We start from the raw sequence: 26,307 nt of genomic DNA, 5'->3' as shown, positions 1-26,307 counted from the left end.
TCTGCTGCCGTGTGCTGTAAGATACGTTCATATCACAACTTGCAACCTTGTGCCTTTATGATATGACACTCCAGGGACACGGTGGGCAGTGGGAAAATTCCTAGAAGCCCCCCAGGGAAATGATGAGAACCTCATTAACATATTCCACTATGCTCAATTCAACTGCCTTTGACTTAGGCTGCCTTTATGTCCATATGCTTGCAATAAGTCAGTTCATGTCTGGGAATATGCCTGGTTAATTGCATCCTTTACATTCCCTCAGATATTACATTTAGATAATAAATTGTATGGTCACCCTATCTTAGACATGATAGGTCACCCCCAGACAAGAGGGAAAGAGTGATAGAGGAGAAATTGGAGTAGAAAGAGATAGCAGTCTTGACCGATAGTGCTAAAATTATCTTAGTTTTGCACGAATTTTACAAAAATGGCTATACAAACATAATGCTAGGGCCCTTCCTGTGCTAATGAGAGACCTTGAGGCTTATGCATCATTAATGTCATGGTAAATTCATCTGTCAATATCCCTACCCTCAGCATCTTCCCTCAGCCTGGTCCACTCTCCTACTTGGTTCTTCCAAGTGCTGAATCTTTCCTGGAGTCTGTGGGGTCAGTTAGTTCCTTGAACATGTATTCTTTGCTGTTGTTGTTGAGCCCTTCTTCCACCATTCTGAGCCAGCAGGCTTTCTCCACTATGGTAGGAGCAGACAGATGAACATACGACAAAATGGAAAAACAGCCATCCAGATTCAGATTCAACAAACTAAAATGAACTGATCACGCATGCAGATTAGCCATTATAAAGGTGAACAAATCCCAGTGATCTCTTCTTCCCATCCACAGAAACCCAAACTCAAGGACATCTACTCATTCACGTAGTTGATCAGGGACAGATTTGGGACCAGAGATTAGGGCTAGTTCTCTTTCTAACTTATCTTGTCATGAACTGAAGTAAACATGGCTGTGTTAAGACACTTAATTTTACCAGTGTATCCTTAGAACTGTCACAGTAAGATCAACCATAGAAATTCAAAAACACCAGATTCATCAGAAAAAATTTGCAACAGAAAACATTTTTAATGAATGGCAAAAAAAAAAAAAAAAAAAAACCCCTGTGATAGAAACAAAACATTGAGACAGAGCAAGATTTCTCCTACTCCTCAGAAGGATTACATGGAAAGAACATGAGAAAAAGAAGCAACAGAAAACATTTTTAATGAATGGCAAAAAAAAAAAAAAAAAAAGTCCCCTGTGATAGAAACAAAACATTGAGACAGAGCAAGATTTCTCCTACTCCTCAGAAGGATTACATGGAAAGAACATGAGAAAAAGAAGAGAAGGAAACCAGATTCCAGCCCTTGCATTTTTAAAGAACAGAAATGAATGATTTCCTTGGGTTATTTGGTCAATGGGATTCTGCAGAGGCAGGCTTTTTTTTTTTTTTTTTTTTTTAATATATAACTTGTTTTCTCACTTTGGTGCTTTAGAAGGTACTCTTTGCTCCATTGTAATGTTGCTTATTTTGGAGGATTTTTCTTCAACTGAGTGGACCCTCAGGGAAAGGACATTGCCAAGTTGATCTAGCTCCTCAACCACTGTTTTGATGACGATTTCTTCTTTTGAGTCTAAAATAAAATAAATGCAAATTTAGTACTCATTCTTTTTTTTTAAAATTGCTCATCAGCAACTTTTTTTTAAAAAATATTTTTATTTATTTCTAGGAGAGAGAGAGAAAGACAGCGTGAGCAGGGGAGGGTCAGAGAGAGAGGGAGATACAGACTCTGAAACAGGCTCCAGGATCTGAGCTGGCAGTCAGCACAGAGCCCGACGCGGGGCTCGAACCCACGAGCCGCGAGATCATGACCTAAGCGAAAGTCGGACGCTTAACCGACTAAGCCACCCAGGCGTCCCTTTAGTACTCATTCTTAATAGGTTGAAAGGTACTTATTCATAACCGTAGGCTTTTAAAAATAGTGTTTGTGGGGCACCTGAGTGGCTCAGTTTGTTAAGCATCCAACTTCGGTTCAGGTCATGGCCTCATGGTTCGTTGGTTTGAGCCCCGCATCAGGCTCTGTGCTGACAGCTTAGAGCCTGGAGCCTGCTTCGGATCCTGTGTCCCTCTTTCTCTGCCCCTTCCCCACTTGTGCACACTCTTTCTCTCAAAAATAAACATTAAAATTTTTAAAAAATAAAAACAGTGTTTGCAAGTTTGCAGTAAACTGAGATATAATACTGTGTTTGAGGTCTGTGCAAGACCCAGAACTGCCTCATACTTGCCACTGTTTTTAGAACAATGAGTGTTTGGGGCACCTGGGTGGCTCAGTCAGTGAGGCGTCTGGCTTCAGCTCAGGTCATGATCTCACGGTTTGTGGGTTCAAGCCCCGTGTCGGGCTCATGCTGACACCTAGCTCAGAACTGGAGCCTGTTTCAGATTCTGTGTCTCCCTCTCTCTCTGACCCTCCCCTGCTCATGCTCTCTCTCTTTCTCTCTCTCTCAGAAATAAATAAAAAACATTAAAAAATTAAAAAAAAAGAACAATGAGTGTTTGAGAGTGTGAACAACTGAAGTGTCAGGCAGGTAATGTCTTCTTTGTAATACCAACGTGCCCTATTTTTTGTGGTTCAAAACAAAGTAGCTCTTCTACCAAAGCATTGAAACTGGGGAAATAATAGATTCTAGGGAAGAAAAATGGGGGTTTATTCCCCATTTTGGTAATTTCATAATTTGACCACATTTGCTCTACAAGAGTATAAAATACAAACATTAAGAACAGTCATAATGACTCCTGATTCCTTTATTGGCCAGAAGTAACCTTCGAAACAATTTTTATGTTTCTCATTTAAAAATTTTTTAATGTTTATTTTTGAGAGACAGAACATGAGTGGCGGAGGGGCAGAGGGAGGGGAAGACACAGCATTCAAACCAGGCTCCAGGCTCTGAGCTGTCAGCACAGACCCTGACATGGGGCTTGAACTTACAAACTACGAGATCATGACCTGACCGAAAGTCAAAGGCTTAACCGACTGAGCCACCCAGGCGCCCCAACCGTAGAAACAATTTGACTTGGCCCACAAATAAGTGACTTGTTTAATAAAACTGCTGCATTCAAAAAGATTTATACCAAGTAAAAAAAATCTTTTGTACCTTTGACTTGATTTTCGGAATGTATGGGCCCACGTCCTTTTGATTTGTAACATGTGGACTTGCTTTTTCTGTGAAGAGAAGAGTAAATTGTTGCATTTTCCCCCCCTTTCACGGGGGAGCTCATAAATAGCTATTAATTGGGAATAAAAGTTTTGGTGTTCTAGTTTCCACATATAAGTAAGCTTCTCATGACCTCAATGTAATGAAGGAGGAAATTAAATAAATGTTAACCGTAAGAAATTCTCTTGTGACCAGCTCTTTTCTCTTTTGTCTCCCTATCTGGGGGCTCCAATTTTTCACTCTGACTTCCTTCAGTCAATCACTTGGCCAGTGAACATGTTTGGGGTGCCACAATGCAGAAGGCGCTGGGCTAGCTGCTCTAGAAAATGTAGAGTGATGATACAAGCAGTTTACACCATTGAAAATAAAGTACATGCATGTAAGAAGTTATCTGGAACACAGCATGAAAGATGTAGTAAAAGAAGTGAATATCAAACAGTGTAATGAGCACTTAGTTTGACGAAGGGAGCCTCACTGATGAGTTCCTATGAGAATAGATTGTAGAGAACTGACACTGACCTTGGAAGATGCATGAGATGAAACTGACTCCTGGTGTGACCACGGGCAAGCATTTAGTAATAGCCACGGATTGCCAAGTCCCTTTTTGTGTACAAGCCACTCTCCTGAGCACTTCACCTATACAGTGAAGCGCTTTGGTCAAGAGTAAAGAGTGTGGTTTTGGTGTTATCACAATCTTACCAATAAGGAAACTGAGATTTAACGAGTTTAAGCTATGTGTTCAGACTCACCCAGTTATGTCATGTGCGCCTGGGGCTACAATTCCAGGGCTTTTGCTCTTGGCTAACAAGCTATGATCACTTCTCCAATGAAATCATCACTGTTCATCTTACAAATGAAAATGTAATAACCCACCAAAGACAGGGTGCACGTGTGGTAACTGGTGAGTAACAATAAAGTAGAGTGTGTTGTTATAGGACATGTGCTTCCCCATTAAATCACAGAAAACAGTTTTCCCCCTGAAGTACAGGAATTGTTTAACATTCGGTATTTAGATGTCCTGTTATTATAGATACATGCCCTTCATGTACGTAGGTATTTGATTTGGCTAAGACATGGCTGCCTGTTTTCACTTCACTTGGATGCAGTAATAAATTCCTGAGACCAGAGGTGACTATGATTGTTAGAGTAGGAAGTTCTAGGATACGGTACTGACACACACGTAATACCGAGCAAACCCAGTGGATGTGAGATTTGTTTTTTTCCACAGGTTAATATTTACCTTTCTTCTCCATCTAATAATTTGCAATATGTTTCTATTTCTTTTTCTAAAAATATTTTGATATCTAGAAGCCGTTGGTACTCCAGCTTCTGGCCTTCTGTTTCCGTGCGAATCTGTTGCAATTCTTCCTCCATTGCCCCAATCTGGTCCTGGATCTGCTGGAGCTGGAGACAGTAATTGCCTTCAGTTTCAGCCAGGGAGCATTCATACGAATGTTTCTGGAAGAAGAATAAAGCAAGGCTTGAGTGGACAACAGATAAACTGCACATTCATTTTTTAGACATTCTCAAGGTGGAAAGAAGCATTTGTATGAGGTCAAAATCCTTTGCATTGAAAATCTGCATTAGCCAGGTGTGTGTGTGTGTGTGTGTGTATGTGTGTTTAAACAAACATTTTATCTCCATTGAGAAAGTTTAATTTTTAAACTTTGAGATTGGTGAGTCAGATGCCATGTCTATGGCTGGGGGTGGGGTGGGAGAGCTCCTGGGTGGCTCAGTCTGACTCTGGATTTCGGCTCAGGTCATGATCTCATGGTTGGTGAGATCGAGCCCCACATTGGTCTCTGTGCTGACAGTTGCAGAGCCTGCTCGGGTTTCTCTCTCTCTCCGTCTCACCTTGCTGCTCCCCTGCTTGCGTACGTGTGCTCTCTCTCAAAATAAATAAACTTTAAAAAAAAAGGAGTAATGTTTTATGGACAGCATTCTTATTTTTTAATACATTTATCACATTTTATACTTTTGGTTATATGTAATTAGTTGTATATAGTTAGTTAGATGTGTGTTTACTCACACATACACACACGCATTCAAACCAGTGGTGACTCCTACGAACCATGGCCACGATGGACTGAAGTTCTATTTCCAAGGTTTGCAGATTGCGTTTCAGCTCCGTCAGCTCATTTCTGGCTGTGGTGGCCGCTCCTGAATCATCAGAAATCTGCTGTTGCAGTGAGGCGCTCTGTAGCATAATCATCAGAAGGGTTAGTGACTGGCCCGGTGGTCTACTGGCCAAGCCCGTGGTCTGTGATTGGCCACAGATGTACCTTTTCGTCAAACCAGGCCTCTACATCTTTGCGGTTCTGCTCAGCCAAGTCCTCATACTCGGCCCTCATGTTGTTCAACAGGACAGTTAGGTCCACGCCGGGAGCTGCGTTCACTTCCACGTTCACATCCCCCCCAGCCGCATACTGCAGGACATTCATTTCCTGGAAAAGGGATCAGCATTAACACTCAACGGAGAATTTTGATTGGTAGTCCGACTCTGCTCTGAGGCGGGCAGAGGACTGAAATCAGATCGTATCCGAAGCCACCCTGCGGGGTCCCTTACCTCCTTATGATTTTTTTTAAGGTACGCCAGTTCCTCACTGAGTGTTTCCAACTGTATCTCAAGGTCGGTGGTACAAAGGGTCAGCTCCTCCATAACCCTGTGAAGACCGTTGATGTCGGCCTCTACGCTCTGGTGTAGAGCAAGTTCATTTTCATATCTGAAAGGTTATGAAAGCGCTTGAGAATTGTAACGTTAGGCAGGTGCAAGGCATAATGTTTCCGATGTGTATACCAAAGGATAGGATGTTCTATTCATGATCCTGAGGCTTACTGCATAGGAATCCCTACTGATTTGGGGTGCCTGGGTGGCTTAGTCGGTTGAGCGTCCGACTTTCGCTTAGGTCATGATCTCGCGGTTCGTGGGTTCGAGCCCTGCGTCGGGCTCTGTGCTGACTGCCAGCTCAGAGCCTGGAGCCTGTTTCAGTCTGTGACTCCCTCTCTCTCTGACCCTCCCCTGCTCACGCTGTCTCTCTCTCTCTCTCTCTCCTAGAAATAAATAAAACATTAAAAAAAAAAAAAAAGGAATCCCTGCTGATTTATAATGAATATTTCGGAGGAGTTCTTTCTTCAGAGTTTTTATCATCCAATGTGCTTAATCAAATTAAAATGTTTAAAATTCATGATCACTCTTTTGATAAGGATTTCTTCTTAATTTCTTCAGAGATTTAGTCTGATATCATTAAAACGTGTTGGTTTTTAAAGCAAAGGGTCTGTTGTTTACTCCAATGGTAGTATTTATTTCACCTACTTCAGCCTGAAGTCATCAGCAGTCAGTCTGGCATTGTCATTTTGTAGAACAATGCTGGCATTACAGGTGGTCACAGAAATAACCTAAATAGGGCAGATTGTGCAAAATGTTAAGTGCCAAAAGTCAGGGGAGAGTCCAGAATTTGATTCTTCATCTTCTCAACCCATCAAGTATGTGTTTCAGTATCATTTTTTCTACATTAAAAGAATCTGGCTTTATCTTCAGATGATCAATGTCCAGAGCTTAAGAGCCAAAGTGGAAGCTTTTATAATCACAGATACTTTTATTTCTCTTGATCAAAAAATACAAACTAAATATAAGATCAATAAAGCAGTTATATCTGTTTGAAACTATTGGCCTACATTTTTTTTTTTTAATTCTACATTTTCCCCCCCAGATACTGATTTAAGCACTGGGAATGGAGAATGAGCAAATTCTACCTCATGCAAAAATTTTAAGCACATTTTATATTTTGTCTGTCATCAAAGTATGCAAATCCATATATCTTACCTGCCTTTTAAGATCTTCAATAACTGAGAAATATCTTGTGTAGTCATGATCTAGACCCCGGCAAGAGCCAGGCCCGTATTTCTCATACCAGGCCTTGATTTTCTGCTCCAAATCTGTGTTTGCCTCCTCCAGAGCTCGTACGTGGTCCAGGTAGCAGGCCAGGCGGTCATTGAGATTTTGCATGGTCACCTTTTCATTCCCAGAAAGGAGGCCATGCTCATTGCCAAGAAAACCAGCAGAGAAGCCCCCACCACCATTATAGAAACCTGAACTAGAAGAAAAGCTCCCAAGAGTACAAGAAATGCTGCTTCCTGCTCCAGATCCACGGCACGCATTCCCGACCCTGAAACCCAGACCTCCACCAGGCAGCCGCCCTGGGCCAGCTCGTGAGCAGACCTGCCTGGATCCACTGGAAAGTTGAAAAGACATGGCGACAGTATAGCGGAGCGACCCTTTCTCAGCGAGGAGCGAAGCAAAAGTACACCATCCGTAGCAGTGCTCTCTGTTGGCCTTTTATAGGACTCTGCAGGTCATTTCAACCTTGACTGTTTCAAGCTGTAATAAAATATTACTCGCTCTCTAATTGTGGTTTTTCATAATTGGGTGACTTTTAATAGTGTCCAGTCTGGAGGTAGAAAGGTGCCCCCAGGATATCTTGGTCTATGAAAAAGGTACCAGGTCGAGTAATACTAAATCATAGTTTCAAAGGTCAAAATTAGATACAAGTACCCATACATCTTTTTGACTTCTGGAAGAGATTCTAGGTGTTTTTTTCCCCATAGACAACAAAGAATTAATAATTAACATGAGAAATGTCTACTGTTTTTGTCCTGTAAACGTTTATTATGGAATATTTCTATTATTCATGCTTTACTGGACATTTCCTTTCTTATTTATAGCAGGTACTCTCAATATATAGTGACCTGTTGGTAGTGAGTTTTTTTACATTGATTTTTTTAAGTTGAAAACTGAAATAACAGAAATCCTGCAGTACTTTGCTTATCAACTTGACCAAAATTAATGAATAGGTGGCAGCGGCAGAAAATTATTTGTATTGAGATTTCTTTGGTTGAGTCCAGGAGCAGAATATGCATTCAACAAACTTCTGAGTCTCCAAGCTGTTAATTTCTCTACCTCACAAATATTGTTTACTGCCTTTTAACTTGAATTTATGTTTTTGAGTTATTAAGAATTATTTTGAGAATTGAACTTCCTATTGATGAATAGAGAGTAAAATATATGAAGGAGAGGTATGTTTTCATCCCTACCTAGAAAACCAATAATTATGGTCCTCGAGATGGAAGATTAGTTGTCACAGTAAGTAGCTTCTTCATTCTCTTTCCTTGATGCCCATGGGAAGTTATCCCATATGGTGTGACCCACTTCCCTGCAAGGCAAATGAAAATAATAACACTGAATGTTGAGCAGTTCTGATAATTAGTGACTATAAGACAGTCTGAAGGGCGCAAACATTTTGTAAATGTTAATTATTTAAATTATTATAATAAAACAAATATGTCAGACAGGGTCAGGTCTGTATAACTTATAATGCTACAAATTGACTACTGATTATGGGTTTAGATTGTTTAGAAACGGTAATTTTTTCCGAATGAGATTTTTAAAAAAAAAATGTTTATTTTTGAGAGAGAGAGCGCGCGCTGTATGCCAGTGTGAGTGGGGGAGGGGCGGAGAGAGAGGGAGAGAGAACATTCCAAGCAGGGTTCCTGCCAGCAGCGTAGAGCCCAATTCGGGATTTGGGCTCATTAGCCTGAGATTATTACCTGAGCCAAAATCAAGAGCGAGATGTTTAACCACTGAGCCACCCAGGTGCCCCCTGAATGAGAATTTTCAAGGCTGTGCGTTGCAGATACTTTGAAAAACACCCAAGATTATTGCTCCTAAAAGATACAGAATATCTGGCAGGGTAGAACACATGGATTGTTTTGACCAAAATACTGTAAAAGAATATAAAACTGTAACTCAGGCCATTGCTACAGGTTTAGAACAGTGTGTGATTCAGGATGCACTTTGTGTTCAGAGACTTGTTATTGATTTTGTTGCGACCTGGTAACCATTTTCATCTTTTGCCCAAATGTCTCATGCATAAAGCTAGAGAAACAGAGTATGGGGTCAGTGTAATAGTTTATAAGTCTTTAGTGTCTTGGATAAGAGGTATTGTGAGGCTGCAAAGTATTATTAACATAATCGACTTATCTCTAGATACTTTATAAATACGAATTAACTTGTTATCTTTTGTAGAATGAGTTAGGCATATATTATTAGAACCATTTTGGGGATGAGTTGGCTGTGAAGCTAAGTGGCAACACAGATCACAAAGCATTTTTATATCCAAGCAGGACAGGAATGTATGACGCTTAACTCCTGGAAACGCTGTCATCTGTTTGCTCACCAGGCAAGTCCCTTAACTTACGTTTTTTTTTTTTTTAATGTTTATTCATTTTTCAGAGAGACAGAGCATGAGCAGGGAAGGGGCAGAAAGGGAGGGAGACACAGAATCTGAAGTAGTGCTGATAGCTCAAAGCCTGACGTGGGGCTTGAACCCACAAACCGTGAGATCATGACCGGAGTTGAAGTCAAACGCTTAACCAACTGAGCCACCCAGGGGCCCCTTGAACTTTTCTTTTTTTTTCTTTTTTAAATTTTTTAAATGTTCATTTACTATTGAGATACAGAGAGAGACAAAGCATGAGCATGGGAAAGGCAGAGAGAGGGGGAGACACAGAATCTGAAGCAGGCTCCAGGCTCTGAGCCGTCAGCACAGAGCCTGGCGTGGGGCTCAAACTTCACAAACCATGAGATCATGACCCAAGCCAAAGTCGGATGCCCAACAGACTGAGTACCCAGGTGCCCCCGCTTGAACTTTTCTTAGTCATAGATTTCCTCTACACGAATACTTGCTACAAAAGTTTAGGTATGCTTTAGTCCTTTCCAGAAGTGGGGGGTAGACTTAACAACTTCTCTAGGCCATTTCTATCTATACATTTCTTCCTCAAGTGCATATTCTAGGTACTCGAAAATAATTGAATTAAACTTTAAGTTATGCAGTGTAGATAGATGTCTGCTCACGTCAAGAAAAAGACGTTCATCACATTATCTTCCTCTAATGATCGTAGGCTAATTTTGCCCCTGATAAATTCAGTGTTTAGTTTCAAACATGCTTCATTATCTTTTTATGTTGTTTAAAATTTACATTCTACATTTCTGTTATCCAAGTTGGAACAGTATTTTTCTTGATCATGAATGAGGTTTGTTTTATTACTAGATACCTAGCTCTTTGGAGAATCAGATTCTTTTTAAAAATTTTTATTTTTTAAGAGGGAGAGAAAGGGGGGACGGCAGAGTGGACAAGAGAGAGAAGCCCAAGCAGGCTCATGCACAGCACAGAGCCTGATGCCCAATGCGGGGCTTGATCCCACAATCCTGGGATCATGACCTGAACTGAAGTTAAGAGTCAGCTGCTTGATCCTACTGAGCCACTCAGGTGCCCCAAGAATCAGATTCAGGTGTGCCAATCCTTCCCACAAAATGGCTTCTTTGGTTTTGATATTCCTACTCTGCTCTAAAGTGCACAGTGGACTTGAGGAATGAAATCAGATACTATCTGAAGCCACTCTGCAGGGTCCTTGTAAGGACTTACAGATGATGGCTTAACCTTAGTCTGTTTGGTGTTAGAATGCTCTTAGTTTTCTCCTCCCTTCCCTGGCTGGAGGGAGGATTCCTCATGGAATCATGAAGTTCTCAAAACTCTGGTATTCTGTTGGAGTGAAGCACACAGACTCTGAGCCAGACCACCTGGATTAGCCTTCCAGCACCTCCACTTATTAGCTGCGTGACCTTCAGAAAGTTAGTCAGCCACTCTCTGCCTCAGTTTCCTTATGTACAAAAAGAACATGACAATAGTACCTATCTCAGGGTTGTTTTGAGAATAAAATGAGGCTTAGAATAGAGTTTAAAGTGCTGGGTATCACTATTACTGATTCTTTCCTGGAAGTTATGTAAAAAAAGTCCTGCATATACTTTGGTTTTATTACATTTTATTTTGTAAAAATTTTTAATGTTTTTTATTTATTTCTGACAGAGAGAGAGAGAGAGAGAGAGAAAGACAACATGAACAGGGGAGGGTCAGAGAGAGAGGGGGACACAGAATCTGAAACAGGCTCCAGGCTCTGAGCTAGCTGTCAGCACAGAGCCCGATGCGGGGCTTGAACCCACGAACCGTGAGATCATGACCTGAGCTGAAGTCGGACGCTTAACCAACTGAGCCACCCAGGCGCCCCTGTTACCTTTTATTTTGGTGTCACTTCTAAGAAATCTTTTTCAAGACCAATGTCAAGGAGCTTTTTCCTATGTCTATGGCCATATCACCACGAACTCACCCAATCTTGTCTCCTATGTATTGTTTGAGGACTTTTATTGTTTTAGGTCTTATGTTTAGGTCTTTAATCCATTCTGAATTGATTTTTGTGTATAGTGTGTGATAGGGGCCACTTTCTCATGGGCCCCTTTTTACATGTGGATATTCAGTTTTCCCAACAGCATTTTTTTTTGTTTTTTGTTTTTTTAAATATGCCTTTAAAGCTTACTTATTTTATTTTTGAGAGAGAGACAGAGAGACAGCACAAGTGGGGAGGGGCAGGGAAAGAGAATCCCAAGCAGGCTCTGCACTGCCAGCACAGAGTCGGATGCAAGGTTGGAACTCACAAACTGTAAGATCACGACCTGAGCTGAAACAAAGAGTTGGATGCTTAACCAACTGAGCCACCCAGGTGCCCCCCCAACACCATTTGTTGAAGAGATTATCCTTTTCCCATCACGTATCCTTGGCCCCTTTGTTGAAGATAAGTTGACCATATATACATGCATTTGTTTCTGAGATCTCTATTCTTTTTGTTGTGGTAAAATACACAGAACATAAAGTTATTACCTTATCCATTTTTAAGCATACAATTCAGTGGTATTGAATACATTCATAATATTTTGCAACCACCATCCATCTTTATTACTGTTTTCATTTTGTAAAACTTAAACATGCCCATTAAACAATAACTCCCCATTGTCTTCTTCCCCAGCCCCTGGCAATCACCATTCTACTTTTTCTCCATATGAATTCAACTACTCTAGGTACCTTATATAAGGGGAATCATACAGTATTTGTCTTTTTGTGACTGGCTTATTTTACTTAATATAATGACCTCAAAATTTCACCCATATAGGAGCATGTGTCAAGGTTGCCTTCCTTTTAAAGGCTGAATAATATTCCATTGTATGTATATACCACATTTTGCTTATTCATTCATCATTGATGGTCACTTGGGTTGCTTCTACATTTTTAGTTATGAATGATGCTGCCCTTAACATGGATGTACATATATCTCTTCAAGATCCTGCTTTCAATTCTTTTGGGTATTCACCTGGAAGTGGAATTGCTGGATCATATGCTAATTCTATTTTTAATTTCTTGAGGATCTGTCATACTGTTTTCCAGAGTGTATCTATTTCTGTATCTATTGAGATGATCACATGATTTTTACCCTTCCTTCTGTTAATGTGGCATAGCACATTTACTAATTTCTGTATGTTGAATCATTCTTGCATCCCAGGGATAAATCCCATTTGATCATGGTGTATGATTCTTTTAATGTGCTGTTGGATTTTTTTTGCTAGAATTTTGTTGAAAATTTTTGCATCATAGTTCATCAAGGATATTGGCCTGTAATTTTCTTTTCTGTAGCATCTTTGTCTGGTTTTGGTATAAGAGCAATGCTGGCCTTTTGTAAAATGAGTTCGGAAGTGTTTTCTCCTCCTCAGTCTTTTTTTTTCTTTCTTTCTCTGGTTGGTCTGGTGAAGATTTGTTATTTTTATCTTTTCAAAAAGCCAACTCTCAGTCTTATTGATCTTATCTATCTCTTTTCTACTCTCCATTTCATTTATTTCTGTCCTAATTTTTATTATTTCCTTCCTTCTGCTAACTTGAGGCTTCATTTCTTTTTCTAGGTCTTTGATGCGTAAAGTTAGATGGTTTATTTGTGAACTTTCTTCTTTCTTGATATGGGTGGTTATCCGAGAAAGTTCCCTCTAAGTACTGCTTCTGCTACATCCCATAAGTTTTTGGTATATTATATTTTCATTTTCATTTGTCTCAAGATGTTAAAAAAATTTTTTTTAATGTTTTATTTATTTCTGAGGGGGGGGGCCAGTGTGAGCAGGGGAGGGTCAGAGAGAGAGAGGAGACACAAAATCCGAAACAGTCTCCAGGCTCTGAGCTAGCTGTCAGCACAGAGCCCGACGCGGGGCTCGAACCCATGAGCTGTGAAATCATGACCTGAGCCGAAGTCGGACACCCAATCGACTGAGCCACCCAGGTGCCCCTCAAGATTTTTAAAAAAATTTTCCTTTTGATTTCTTCTTTGACCCATTGGTTGTTCAGGACTGTGTTAGTTAATTTCTACATATTTCTGAATTTCCCAATTGTCCTCCTGTTATTGATTTCTAGTTTCATACTCTTGTGGCCAGAAAAGATACTTGATATGGTTTCAGTTTGTTAAGATGTGTTTTGTGGCCAAACGCTGTGGAATTCCACACTTGCCCTATCTAGTTCCTACATCTCTCTCTTTTCCATTCTACCTTTAAATATCACCATTTAAAGTTTTTGTTGTTGTTGTTATTTTAAGGGTGTTTTTGATTCTTCACTTTCTTATTTCCATTTCGATGAGCAAGTTGCACTCAAGGATTAGATTTTTTAAACTTTTATTCTCATTGCCAGCACTTAGCAAATGTGTGTAACAAGTGTTTGTAGAAGGAAGGGGGAAGATCTAAAATTTTCCAGAGATGTGAAAAAGACTCCAACCAGTTGGCCTGTTAAACTTACTCCTAACGTGTGAAGGCCACTGAATTAAACAGAAGAAATTAAAAATAAGATTCAGCTCCCATCTGGAGTATGTTTAAAATGCAAAGATTGGCCACAACCAGGAAAGATGACTTGCAACAAGAAGTTTTTATTGAAACACCACCATAGAGAAATCCAAAGAAACGCTACAATTCTAAAAGTAGGTTGTCTTAACTCATTGGAAGAAAAGCAGAAAAATAAAAGGGCTTTTACTTAGGAACCTGGCTTCAGGTTGGTGTTTTCATATAGGGGCTCTTCTTTGGGGGTTCAGGAAGGCACTCTCTGTTCACTCTTTATGTTGTTGGTTTTGGTGGATTTCTCTTCCACAGTGTGAACTCTGGATGAGAGAACTTTGCCACGAGGATCTATTTCTTCAACAATTGTCTTAACCATGGCGGTTTTAGATGAGTCTAAAATGACACATAGGGATTGTTAGAATTTATCAAATTCATAAAGGGGAAATAATTAACTCATCATTTGAAACCTACAAGTAAATACCGAATATTCAACACAGCTTTTGTTTACCTTTTGTCTGATTTCCTGGTCCCCCGTAGCCTTTTGACTTAACACAAGAGCTGTATAAATATAGAGAGCTTATATCAATTATTTCACTCTATTTTGCTGAGGAAACTGGAAAACAAGGATCTAAGATGGGAGATCTCGGTGACACCTGGGTGGCTCAGTCTGTTAAGTGTGGCTCTTGATTTCGGCTCAGGTCATGATCTCACTGTTCGTGAGTTTGAGCCCTGTGTGGGGCTCCAGGTTGGCTATGTGGAGCGCGCTTGAATTCTCTTTCTCTCTCTCTGCCCCTCCCCTGCTCTCTCTCACCCTCCCTCTCTCAAAAATAAATAAACTTAACCAAAAAAAGATGGAAGATATCTGGATTCTAAATAACACTAGAAGGGGATTATGTACACATGATATGGGTCATGTATATTTTATACCTGATTTCAAAAAATCTTTAATAACCTTAAAATGTTTTCTCAAAGGAAGCTGTACTTACCCATTCTCTCCATCTATCAGGCGGCAGTAGGTGTCAATTTCCTTTTCCAGGTGGACCTTGATGTCGAGCAGCTGCTCGTACTCCAGTTTCTGGCCCTCCGTCTCGGTTCGGACCTGGTGCAGCTGTTCCTCCAGGGCCCCGATCTGAGCCTGGATCTGGGCGAGCTGCGCGCAGTAGTTCCCTTCGGTCTCGGTCAGGGAGCACTCCAGGGACTGTTTCTGTGGATCAGTAAGACATAGTTTAGTAGAAAATGTCACAATGTTTTAGAATAAGACAGCGCGCTTAAGAGACATTTAAGAGAGTTATTCTTACATAATGCAAAAGACCGTATTTACCCCAAAGATTCCCCCTTGTTCGATATTAATTGTTGCCTTTATTAGATATCATACTGTTGTTGTGTTTGAGAATGACACAGTTGGTGGTGATCGTCACTCATGTCCAGGAGTGTTAGTAAAGATGAATTTGTTTCTTCATAGGGCCCAGTGTAAAGATCCCTCAATCCCACCAATATAGTCTATGCTTGTGAGTCTGGCACAATTTGCCACATTCCCCAGGAATAAAAGTTCCCCCACAATGAGCTGCCTTATTTCTAATCATGTACAGCCTTGTCTCATGGAGATTGTGGCTCTTCTATTAAAAAACTATGCCCTAGTGAAATGCATAAACTTTCCAGAAGTAAAATGACCCAAAGGAAAGAATGACCTTTTAAAGCTTTAAATGGTTTGACTCATCGGCTTGTGAATCCAAATGGGTTTATACAGGGTCTTGCCTAAAGAGGGATGCCTGCTATAATTTTAGATGGGATGAAGATAAGAGTGTCTTACTCTTTCATCTGCAAGAATTTTTTTTTTTTTGCGAAGTCCCAATTTTATATACATTCATGCCCTCTTTTGTGGATAAACTCTAAAGGTCTGTTCACTAGCCATAGTGGAAAAAGTATAGAGGTGGGAGCTGGGAAATCTGGAGAGAAAGTTCTCGTTCCTTTGTATTCAACTATGGGGCTCTGGGAAAACTGCTTATCTTCTTTGAATCTTAGATTGTTCTTTCGGAAGTAATGACATGAATTATAAAGTCTGCCCTGCCCAAGCCTCAGGGTTATTGTGGACTCAGGTGGGGGAAAGTGCTGGGTAAACCCTTCATGAAAAGGTTACTATTATTACCATGCCTGTTTAGCTTTATAGGCAACCTTTATGCCTCTGCTTTGCATCTTGTTTATGCCACTTAAAAACGAACTTGTAAGTACTCTTAATTAAGTGGCCCAAAGGAATGCTCGATGAGGAAGCTAGGAGGGGTGCAAATGTATTTTTGCACTCCATGGAGAATGGTTTTTGATCTTTTGACTTAGGAAGGAAGACTCAGGGTAAAAACTCTTTTCTTTTTTGGGGCACCTCAAAAGAACTGTACCTGCTAATTTCTAATGTTTCATATTATGAGCATCTCGGTATACTCTCCAGGCAAAGAGGATTCTGTTGGGCAAACTGCAAAGGTGTCATATTTCAAAGCACGGTCATCAATGGATAAAAACAAAAATAAGTAATATCACGTGGAAGAAACACTCTCTTGATTTTTTCCTCAACTTCTGAAACAAATCTTTTTTTCCTTTTACTGACCATTGCTAAGAGGGACTGAAGTTCAATCTCCAGGGTCTGAAGAGTACGTTTCATCTCCGTAAGCTCATTCCGCGCGGAGGTGGTGGCACCAGCATCGTCGGAAATCTGCTGCTGCAGCGAAGCGCTCTACAAGGGGGGGCAGTGTGTTAGGATACAGCCTGCCTTGTATCGGCATTCAGGGCCCTGCAAGCGCGCCCCCGCAGAGTTTCACCTTCTCGTTGAACCAGGCCTCCGCGTCCCTGCGGTTCTGCTCGGCCAGGTCTTCGTACTCGGCCCGCATGTTGTTCAGCAGGACCGTAAGGTCCACCCCCGGCGCCGCGTTCATCTCCACGTTCACGTTCCCTCCAGCAGCGCACTGCAGAGCCTTCATTTCCTAAAAGAAATTTAACCATGTTAGGAGCTGAATATTTTCAAAGAAACTAGAAAGACAGGATGCAGAAGGTTAGAAGCGTTAAAAAAAAATGGGGGGGGGGGTTGTTTCTTTGGAAGCGGATGAATAAGAACATTTCAGTCTAAGCCATATGGAGAATTTGATGAGTTCCTTTTGGAATATTGATGTCAGACATTCTGACACCCGTCATCTGAAATTCATTTTGCAATTTCGGGACCAAGGCGGATTGTGGAATCGGGGGAGACAGAGCGCCTACCTCCTCGTGGTTCTTCTTGAGGTAAGCCAACTCCTCGCTCAGAGTTTCTAGCTGTATCTCTAGGTCGGTTCTGCACAGAGTCAACTCATCCAGGACCCTGCGCAAACCACTGACATCTGCGTCAACGCTCTGGTGGAGGGCCTGTTCATTTTCAAACCTTAGGAAAGAGTTGATACCTGCTCAGTCCCATCACTTGTTACGTCATCCTAAAACTCCAATCATGCTTTGAGGTCGAACTGTTAAAATCTACTCAGAACTTCCGTTAGAGATGGGCATGGAGGAGGGCACTTGTGGGGATGAGGACTGGGTGTTATATGGAAACCAACTTGACAATAAACTATTTGTAAAAAAAAAAAAAAAAGTTAGATACAAGATTAAAAAAAAAAAAAACTTCCGTTAGACCACCCGCAGTGCAATGAACAAATTTCTTTGAAGGAAGAGAATGGGAACACTCGAAATTCTCTTGCATATGATCTTAACATTCATTTGTATCAGTTCCTTAATTTCCCAAAATATGTCATGCAGCTGGTCATTCTATGCATTTGGTTTAAAACAAAGAATAAAACGAAACAAGTGAGGTGACCTCCAATAGCCTAAACTAAAGGGAGGAAATATTGAGATAAACTTTGGTTTCTCTTCAGCTCTACTTACTTCAGCCTGAAGTCGTCAGCTGTTAGTCTTGCGTTATCATTTTGCAGGATAATATTGGCATTACTGGTAGTTACAGAAATTATCTGATAAATGGAGAGTTAAGAGTGAGGAAATACTCAAAGTGTCACATTCCCTTGAAATAAAGTCACCTATGAAATTATAGTAATCTTTCTGGCATTCTATCTCTAATAATAAGATGATTCTTTTGGAAACAGGAAATTAAGTCTGGCCTCTTTTACCCTTCACCCCACCCATTAAAAAAATCCTTTCTATGGAAAAACTTATAAATAATATAGCAGGAACCATTGGGTTGTTTTTTATATTTTCACATCATGAAAAGCATAAACGTGCATACCTCATACCAGGTATGGGTGAGCCATGTTCAAAGATTAGAATTTTAATATAAATTACTTTTAATATTGGGGCACCTGGGAGCTCATTCGGTTGATGTCGGCTCAGGCCGTGATCTCATGGCTTGTGAGTTCAAGCCTCGCATGGGGCTCTGTGTGGACAGCTCAGAGCCTAGAATCTGCTTTGGATTCTGTATCTCCCTCTCTGTCTGCCTCTTTCCTGCTTGCACTCTATCTCTCTAAATAAACATTAAAAATTTTTTTAATAAATTATTTTTAATATTAATAGTGAACTACTGAAAATTAGAAGCTGAGAGCAAAGCCTGGCTGTGTGTAACATCGTACACATTTGTGGGTTCTTGTGTGGCTAACTACTCTCTGGGGTATTAACCCTCACGACATTGTGTTTCTTACCTGGTTCCTGAGGTCATCAATTATTGGAAAGTATCTGCTGTAATCATGATCCAGACCCCGGCAGGAACCAGGCCCAAATTTCTCATACCAGCCCTTGATCTTCTGCTCCAGGTCGGCGTTGGCCTCCTCCAGGGCGCGCACATTCTCCAGGTAGGAGGCCAGCCGGTCGTTGAGGTTCTGCATGGTCACCTTCTCGTTGCCCGACAGGAGGCCATGTTCATTCCCCGAGAAGGCAGCGCAAGAGGCACTGCCCGCTCCGAGCCCCCCGCCATAGCCGCCTGCAGGTGAGCTGCCCCCAAAAGCACAAGAGAAGCCACTTCCGATACCTGGCACGCCACATGCATTTCCAGCCCCAAAGCCCGCTCCCCCACTAGAGCCAAGCCGTCTGGATGCGGAAGAAAAGCGCACAGACATGATGTCCAGACTGGAGAGCTTGTTCCTGGAGTGAAGCTTCGTGGGCAAACGTTCTGCTCAAACAGTCGAGCTTGTCTTTATATACACATAACCAGGGTGTTTCTTGATGAACTTTGCTACCCATAGCAAAACAGTGTTTGCCAGCTCATCGTGAATTATTCATAATTGGGTGATTTTTTTTTTTTTTTAATGAATGCCTTTACCCTACTGTGTCCTTTTCTGTAGGTGGATAGTTACCTTGAGGTTATTTGTTATCTCCAAAATGGGACAGGGAGGAGTATTATCAGGATTATTATAGTCATGCATTTCAAATTTAGTATGAGCAATCCTTCCTTCCTCCAGGCTTTAGGACTATACAACTCCTATAAGAATAAAAAAGTGTGATAGACAGATTTCTCTTTCCCCTCCTCAAACTAACAACATTACATTTTTTTTTCCAGCATGTGAGGCATCACAGTCATGATTTTCAGTGGATAATATGATCTTTTTTCCAGGTATATGGAAAATAATTTCAAGATCATAGGCTCATGGCACTGGAGGAAGTAGGCCAGGTCTTAAATGAAAATTGGGGAATTAAATGGACTCTTATTTGGTGACAGAAAGTCTTCCTTGATCTTTATCCCTCCTGAGTTACCATTTCATTTTTACTGGTTTTCTGTCTAAGCTCTGTTGCCATCCAGGTTAAATAAAGGTATTAGTTAACGTCTCTGGGCCTAGTTTTCTTACCTTTAAGATGAAGGGTCTAAAACTATGGCCTGTATGCTGCTTTCTGTTTCTAGATTTCTTATAGTTTTACATTTCTTCCTTTCACTATTTCTTTTTTTTAATGTTATTTATTTTTGAGAGAGAGAGAGACAGACAGACAGAGTGCAAGCAGGAGAGGGGCAGATAGAGAAGGAGACACTGGATCTGAAGCAGACTCTAGGCTCTGAGCTGTCAGCATAGAGCCCAACATGGGCTCGAACCCATGAATCGTGAGATCATGACCAGAACCAAGGTCAGGCACTTAACTGACTGAGCCACCCAGGCACCCATCTTCCTCTCATTATTTCTAGAAAAATTTTCTGCATTTACTTCCTCCCCCCTTCTCTTCCTACTCACTCCTGAATTTTGGCCCCAGCATTTCACTGAAATTAACTCTAAGAGATTGCTATATATCCCACATTTCTAATCCGGTCAGTATTTCTTGTGTTTGTTCTCCTCCACTATCTTGGACACATTTGATACTGACCACCCCAGGCTTACTGAGCTCTGAACAATTGCCTTCTGGGAAGACTTCTATTAGAATATTTCTGTTTGCTCCTGTTCTTTCTTCCATTCAGTGCATCTGTGCTCTAAATTTTGTCATTCCTTACAGTTTTGTGCTTGGTGTTCTTGTTTCCTACCCATTCTCCTTTGGTGCTGTTATCACTTCTTGTTGCTTTGGGTCTAGGTGAATGGCTTCTAAACAAGCATCTTTAAGCCTAAGTGTCCATCAACGGACGAATGGATCAAGAAGATGTGGTTTATCTATATGATGGAATACTACATGACAATGAGAAAGAATGAAATCTGGCCATGTGTAGCAACATGGATGGACCTTGAGGGTGTTATGCTGAGCGAAATAAGTCAGGCAGAGAAGGACAAATACCATATGTTTGCACATATAGGAGGATTAGGAGGAACTTAACGGAGGACCATGGGGGAGAAGAAGGGGGGAAATAGTGGGGGAGAGGAAGAAGGCAAACCATGAGAGACTCTTGAATGCTGAGAACAAACTGAGGACTGATGGGTGTGTGTGGGGGGTGATGGGCATGGAGGAGGGCACTTGTGGGGATGAGCACTGGGTGTTATATGGAAACCAACTTGACAATAAATTATTTGTAAAAAAAAAACCAAAAAAACAAAAAAAACCCAAACATCTTTAGCACTGGCCTCTGCCGCATTCTAGACCCATGCCTCACTAAGTCCACCAGACATTTCTACTGAAAGGCTCTGTCACAACTTCTAGTCCAACACTCACACTTTGTTATCTCAAATTTGTCATCAGACTTTGATCTTTTGTATCTTTTTTCATTACTTACTGGTTGGAATTACTGTGACTCATGCTCAAGATTGCTAAGAAATCTTTAATTTCTGTCATCTTCCAACAGCTCACATCCAACAAATTAATAGTCCAACTGAACCGACTTCTGCATTGTCTCTTGAAGCATTTTTCTCTTCTATTTTCTTTTTACTCTCTTTTTTTTTAGCTCAATTATTGAATTTTTGGTTCAAGTCTTTCCTTTCCATCCTGATCAGTAGGCAGATAATAAGTCAAGGTACTATTCTAAAACACACCACAAATCATGTAATTGAAAGAATGTGGGTTCTTGGATTCAGATATATCAGCATCCATATCCCAGTTCTGCAACTTTCTGTCTGTGTGACCAATGCAAAATTCATACTCGCTGAGCCGCCATTTCTAAGAAGGAGCCACAACTTGTGTTTCTGTGAGTTTAAAAACATGGTTTAAAATCCATGGCCTATGAAACTAGATGAAACTCCTTTGCCTGACATGTAAGTTTCTTCTTGAGGTAGGTTGTACTCACCTGACATGTTTATTCTTTTATTTTACTGCTCTTCTCCCTTCCCTCCTTTTGGTCTTTGCTCATATTGTTCTCTCCATTTGAGATTATTTGAGATCTTGCATTTGCCAAGAACAATGGATATCACTTTTCAATTATAGAGATTGAACATGAAGTTGCTAAAAATATAAATTTTCATGACCTAGTAAGTGACTAAGCCGAAAAACAAGCCAGAAAATCTGCTGTTTGAGTAAGAAATCATATTAATAGGGGCACCTGGGTGGCTCAGTCAGTTGAGTGTCCGACTTCGGCTCAGGTATGATCTCACAGTTGGGAGTCTGATCCCCATGTTGGGCTCTGTGCTGACAGCTTGTAGCCTGGAGCCTGCTTTGGATTCTGTGTCTCCTTCTCTCTCTGTCCCTCTCCCACTTGTGCTCTGTCTCCTCTATCTCTCAAAAATGAATAAATGTGAAAACAAATTTAAAAAAGAGCATATTAATAAAGCAGTATAGCCTATTGTATTACATAAAATTATGACATCATAAATGTTATTTCTTTGCAATCTGTAAGATTATGTTATATCTGTATTACTAAACCTCTATTATATAAGCCATGAAATGTTTTTAAAGAAAAATATTCATGTGTTAGTACCTCTAACTGAATTTTTTCCTGACTTTTGAACACGGGACCTGACATTTTCATTTTGGATTAGGCCCTGCAAATTAGGTAACCATTTCTAGTTGTCAGGTTTTTCTCTGGGGTAGCTGAAGAGTTCTAGAGAAAAGACCTGCAGGTGCTTGAGTGTTTCCCACCACAGAATGCTTACTGCACAACCATCCTAGAATCTCACACACACACACACACACACACACACACACACAGCCTCCAAATATTTAGGGCTTTACTCTTAAAGATGAGCAGAATTTCAGAAATCACCATACACTGGAAAACACGTCAATGTGAAAGACAAAGACTCAAAGAAAGAAGAAAAAAATGGCACTTGGGAAACAGATAGTAAAGGAAGCTGAAAGAAAACTTAAAAGACAAAATACCTATCATTAATGTCCTTAGAAGTAACAAAAATACTACATATTTGAAGCATGAATACAGTACCATTAAAATTGAATAGTATAAGAAAAGGGCTTTCAGGATTAAAAAAAATAACTTCCAAAATAATTTCCAAAATAACTTCAATGGATGGGTTGGAAAATAAGGTTAAGAAAAAATCTCCCTAAAAGACAAAAAGATGTATAAAAGAAAAGATTAGAAAATTAGAGGTTTAGTCCAACAAGAACAACCTTAAGTAACTCTTTCAGAAAGAGAGAAAGAAGAAATGATGAAAAAATTATATTATAAACCTATTTCATAATACTACTCAGATCTAAAGAACCTAGCTGCTAAGTTGAAGGAGGGCACCAAGAACTATGAGTAATAAATGAAAAAGAACCACAGCAGAGCACATGCTCAGTTTATTTCTGAGAACCATGGAGAAAAAGAGAACACTTAAAATATGAGAGGAAAAGACAACACATCCAGTGATGGGGGAAATCAGAATGGCTCTGGAATTGTCAACAGCCCTGGAAGTCAAGATTCCAAAGAAGAATGGTTTCAAAATTCTACTTGAAAATGGTATCCGGAGCATCTGGGTGGCTTAGTCTATTAAGTGTCCAATTCTTCATGTTGGTTCATGTCACGATCCCATGGTTCGTGAGATCCAGCCCCGCATTGGGGTCTGTGCTGACAGTACAGAGCCTCCTTGAGATTCCCTGTCTCTCTCTTTCTGCCCCTCTCCCTGGCTCATGCTCTCTCTATCTCTCTCAAGATAAATAAATAAACTTAAAAATAGACACCATGGTATCTCCATGTCTAGCAGTTAAATAAGACTAGATGAAATATCCTAATGCTGAATAAATTATTGTAAAATGTCTTTTAAATTCATATCTAAGCTCAAAAGAAAATAAAGGAAGTCATTAAAGAAAAAGAAAATGTATATAGCTAAAATATGAGTGGTGAGCAAACAAAAGCTCAAGTCATCCTAGAAATATACTCAGAGCAGAAACAGATTTTCTGCTTAAGAATTCCATTGAGGAGTAAGATTTGGAACTGACCAAGTGTCATAGTTGAACTTGAGACCACCACTTAAAGCTGTATATCTCCAAAGCCTATGTCTTCGGTAGAAAAGATGAAGTTACAAAAGTCTCCATGCTGGCCAAATGGAGAAACTAGTGAATCATTCTGTCACTGATGGTACTGAGTAAAAATTCAATAATATTAATGTCATTGATATTTGATGATGACTTATAATCATGGCCTTACTCTGAAACAGTCTTACAATTTGAATTCATGCCCACTTACTCTGGGAACCCCAATCCAAGAAATTCATTTAAGATGTTTTCAGGTTGGTACTTCTCCATAGTACCCAGGGGAAATCATCTCTGTCCTGGTCCTGCAGGACTCCCAAAGTTAAATTCCAACCATATCTACACTCATAATGAGATAAAACAAACATGTGAGGAAACAAACACATATGACTAAGAGCCAACACTAACTACAGTCTATAGAATAGGACGTCAAAGACCAAGGATAATAAGATTACAAGAAAGCGTATGCAAAAAAGGTGTGGTTTTTGTGTTTAGGGAAGTGAAAGAGAGAACCGCCAGTGTTACAAATGAATGAGTGACTATCAAAAATGACTAAGTAAATTTTAAAAAGAGATGAGAATGGAAAATAAATAGATAAAGAGTATGAGGAGGACACGGATCATGATGGACACTGAGCAATGTATAGAATTGTTGGATCACTGTACACCTGAAACTAATAGAGCACTGTGTGTTATTTATACTTAAATAAGAAATGGGAAATGTAATAACTAAAACTGAAAATTTTAACTGAGCATTAAGCAACAGATAAGACATAACTAAGAAGAAAGTAAATAAATTGTAGGGAAAATGATAGGGTATTCTAAATGAAAGAGAATGAGACAGAGGAAGAGCAAAAGAGAGGGGGGTGGTAGAGAGAGAGATTGGAGAGAAATTCTGGCACACTTTTCATTGGAATCACCCTAAAGACAACACTAACAGAATAAGGTAGAGGGTAAGAATTTTCTAGAATAGACTAGAAATAGTTCTCCAATTTAAAAGGCAAAATGAATTTAAGAATCTATTTCTAGTCACATGGTGATGATGCTGAAGAACATCAAAGACAAGGAAAAGACCGTAAAACAGCCAGAGAAAATAGAGATCATCTACAATGGAACCATAATTAAACTGTCAGCAGCTTCCATTAGCAACAACAGAAACTGAAAGACACTGGAGTGATCTCTACAAAATATTAAAGATAATTCTCACATTAAAACTCAGCATCAAACAGAAATGTCTTTCAAGAATAAGGTGTGGATTCTGGGAACTCATGGCAGTAATGGCAGAATTTTTGAATCCTCACATAGAGATCACACAGAACAATTATATCACAAAACCAGAGACCCATGTACACTTTTATTATTTTTTTAATGTTTATTTATTTATTTTGAGAGAGAGAGAATCCCAAGCAGGCTCTGTGCTGCCAGTGCAGAGCTTGATTCAGGGCTCGATCTCGTGAATGGTGAGATCATGACCTGAGCTGAAATCAGCGGATGTAATACTCAGAATCTATGATATATATAGGTATATGCCTATCTATCTATCTATCTATCTATCCATCCATCCATCCATCTATCTACAGGTATATAATATATCTATATGACAATATAAAATTCTGTATGATGACAAAAAGATTAAAAATAGCAATAACAACACATTTGTGTCATCCAATAACAAATGATAATTCACTTCTCTTGTAAGGAGCCCTTCAGAAATCTTGGGTGTTTGCTAAAAGAAGAAATATCAGGGGTACCTGGGTGGTTCAGTCGGTTAAGTGCTGTCTCTTGATTTTGGCTCAGGTCATGGTCTCATGGTTTGTGAGTTAGAGCCCTGCATTGGGCTTTGTGATGACAGCACAGAGCCTGCTTGGGATTCTCTGTCTGCCCCCCCCCCCCATGCTGTTTTTGACAAAAAGGAGGTGGATATCAGTTTGTGATTTGTGCTTTAACAACCTCCCAAGCATAATATCTGACATCCTCCTTCAGATGGCAACTGATTCCTTGTAAGTGCCCTCAGTATAGAATCTCACCACAGCAAAAAGCAATCTGCAAGGATTGGAGAAAAACATGTGATTATTGATAAGGGACCATAAGGCAAGCTGAGGGCCAAGCACAGCTAGCATTACCCCCCTCCTGACTGCCCCTGCCCCCAAGTTGGGATATGTGTGACATTCCTCAGGCACTCCTGGCTGCCCAAGGACAAAGGAAAGGACAGAAAGCAAATTGATAGAATCTCCACAAGTTTACAAATATATTAGTCAATTACAAGAAAAAGGCAATCTTATCAATAGCCTAATCTCCAGAAACTATAGACTCAGTTTCCTGGAGCCCCAACATCACCCTCCCCTCCATAGTGATGTGGGAAACAAAGGCAAGAAGGAAATGGCAGATCTCTGCTTTGGATTTGGTGTCTCCCTCTCTCTCTGTCCTGCCNCCCCCCCCCCCCCCCCCCCCCGCTTGTACTGTGTCTCAGAAAATGAATAAATGTTAAAAACAAATTTTAAAAAAGGAAATGGCAGATAAAATTGAATTTCCTTGTAATCTGCAGCCTATTGGCAAATATTTGAGGCAGGCAGAGTAGTTTCTCCAGGAAATCCCTAC

General features: G+C 40.3%; 2 protein-coding genes across 2 annotated transcripts; both read right to left on the bottom strand.

Moving 5' to 3' along the window:
* Nucleotides 1–1,470: 1,470 nt before the first annotated feature.
* Nucleotides 1,471–7,456, bottom strand: KRT26 (keratin 26). Its single transcript, XM_039223295.1, has 8 exons — nt 7,028–7,456; nt 6,518–6,600; nt 5,771–5,927; nt 5,487–5,648; nt 5,276–5,401; nt 4,445–4,662; nt 3,145–3,212; nt 1,471–1,625 (listed from the first exon to the last, which is right to left on the bottom strand). The coding sequence occupies exons 1-8, from the start codon at nt 7,454–7,456 to the stop codon at nt 1,471–1,473; spliced, it is 1,398 nt and encodes a 465-aa protein (XP_039079226.1).
* Nucleotides 7,457–14,128: 6,672 nt separating this feature from the next.
* Nucleotides 14,129–19,023, bottom strand: KRT27 (keratin 27). Its single transcript, XM_039223301.1, has 8 exons — nt 18,610–19,023; nt 17,846–17,928; nt 17,195–17,351; nt 16,759–16,920; nt 16,548–16,673; nt 14,938–15,155; nt 14,460–14,509; nt 14,129–14,344 (listed from the first exon to the last, which is right to left on the bottom strand). The coding sequence occupies exons 1-8, from the start codon at nt 19,021–19,023 to the stop codon at nt 14,202–14,204; spliced, it is 1,353 nt and encodes a 450-aa protein (XP_039079232.1). The 3' UTR covers nt 14,129–14,201.
* Nucleotides 19,024–26,307: the final 7,284 nt, after the last annotated feature.

Source organism: Hyaena hyaena, unplaced genomic scaffold, assembly GCF_003009895.1.
Source record: "Hyaena hyaena isolate Hyena2069 unplaced genomic scaffold, ASM300989v1 scaffold_1306, whole genome shotgun sequence".
Lineage (NCBI taxonomy): Eukaryota > Metazoa > Chordata > Mammalia > Carnivora > Hyaenidae > Hyaena > Hyaena hyaena.
This window is presented reverse-complemented; position numbering and strand designations above follow the sequence as displayed.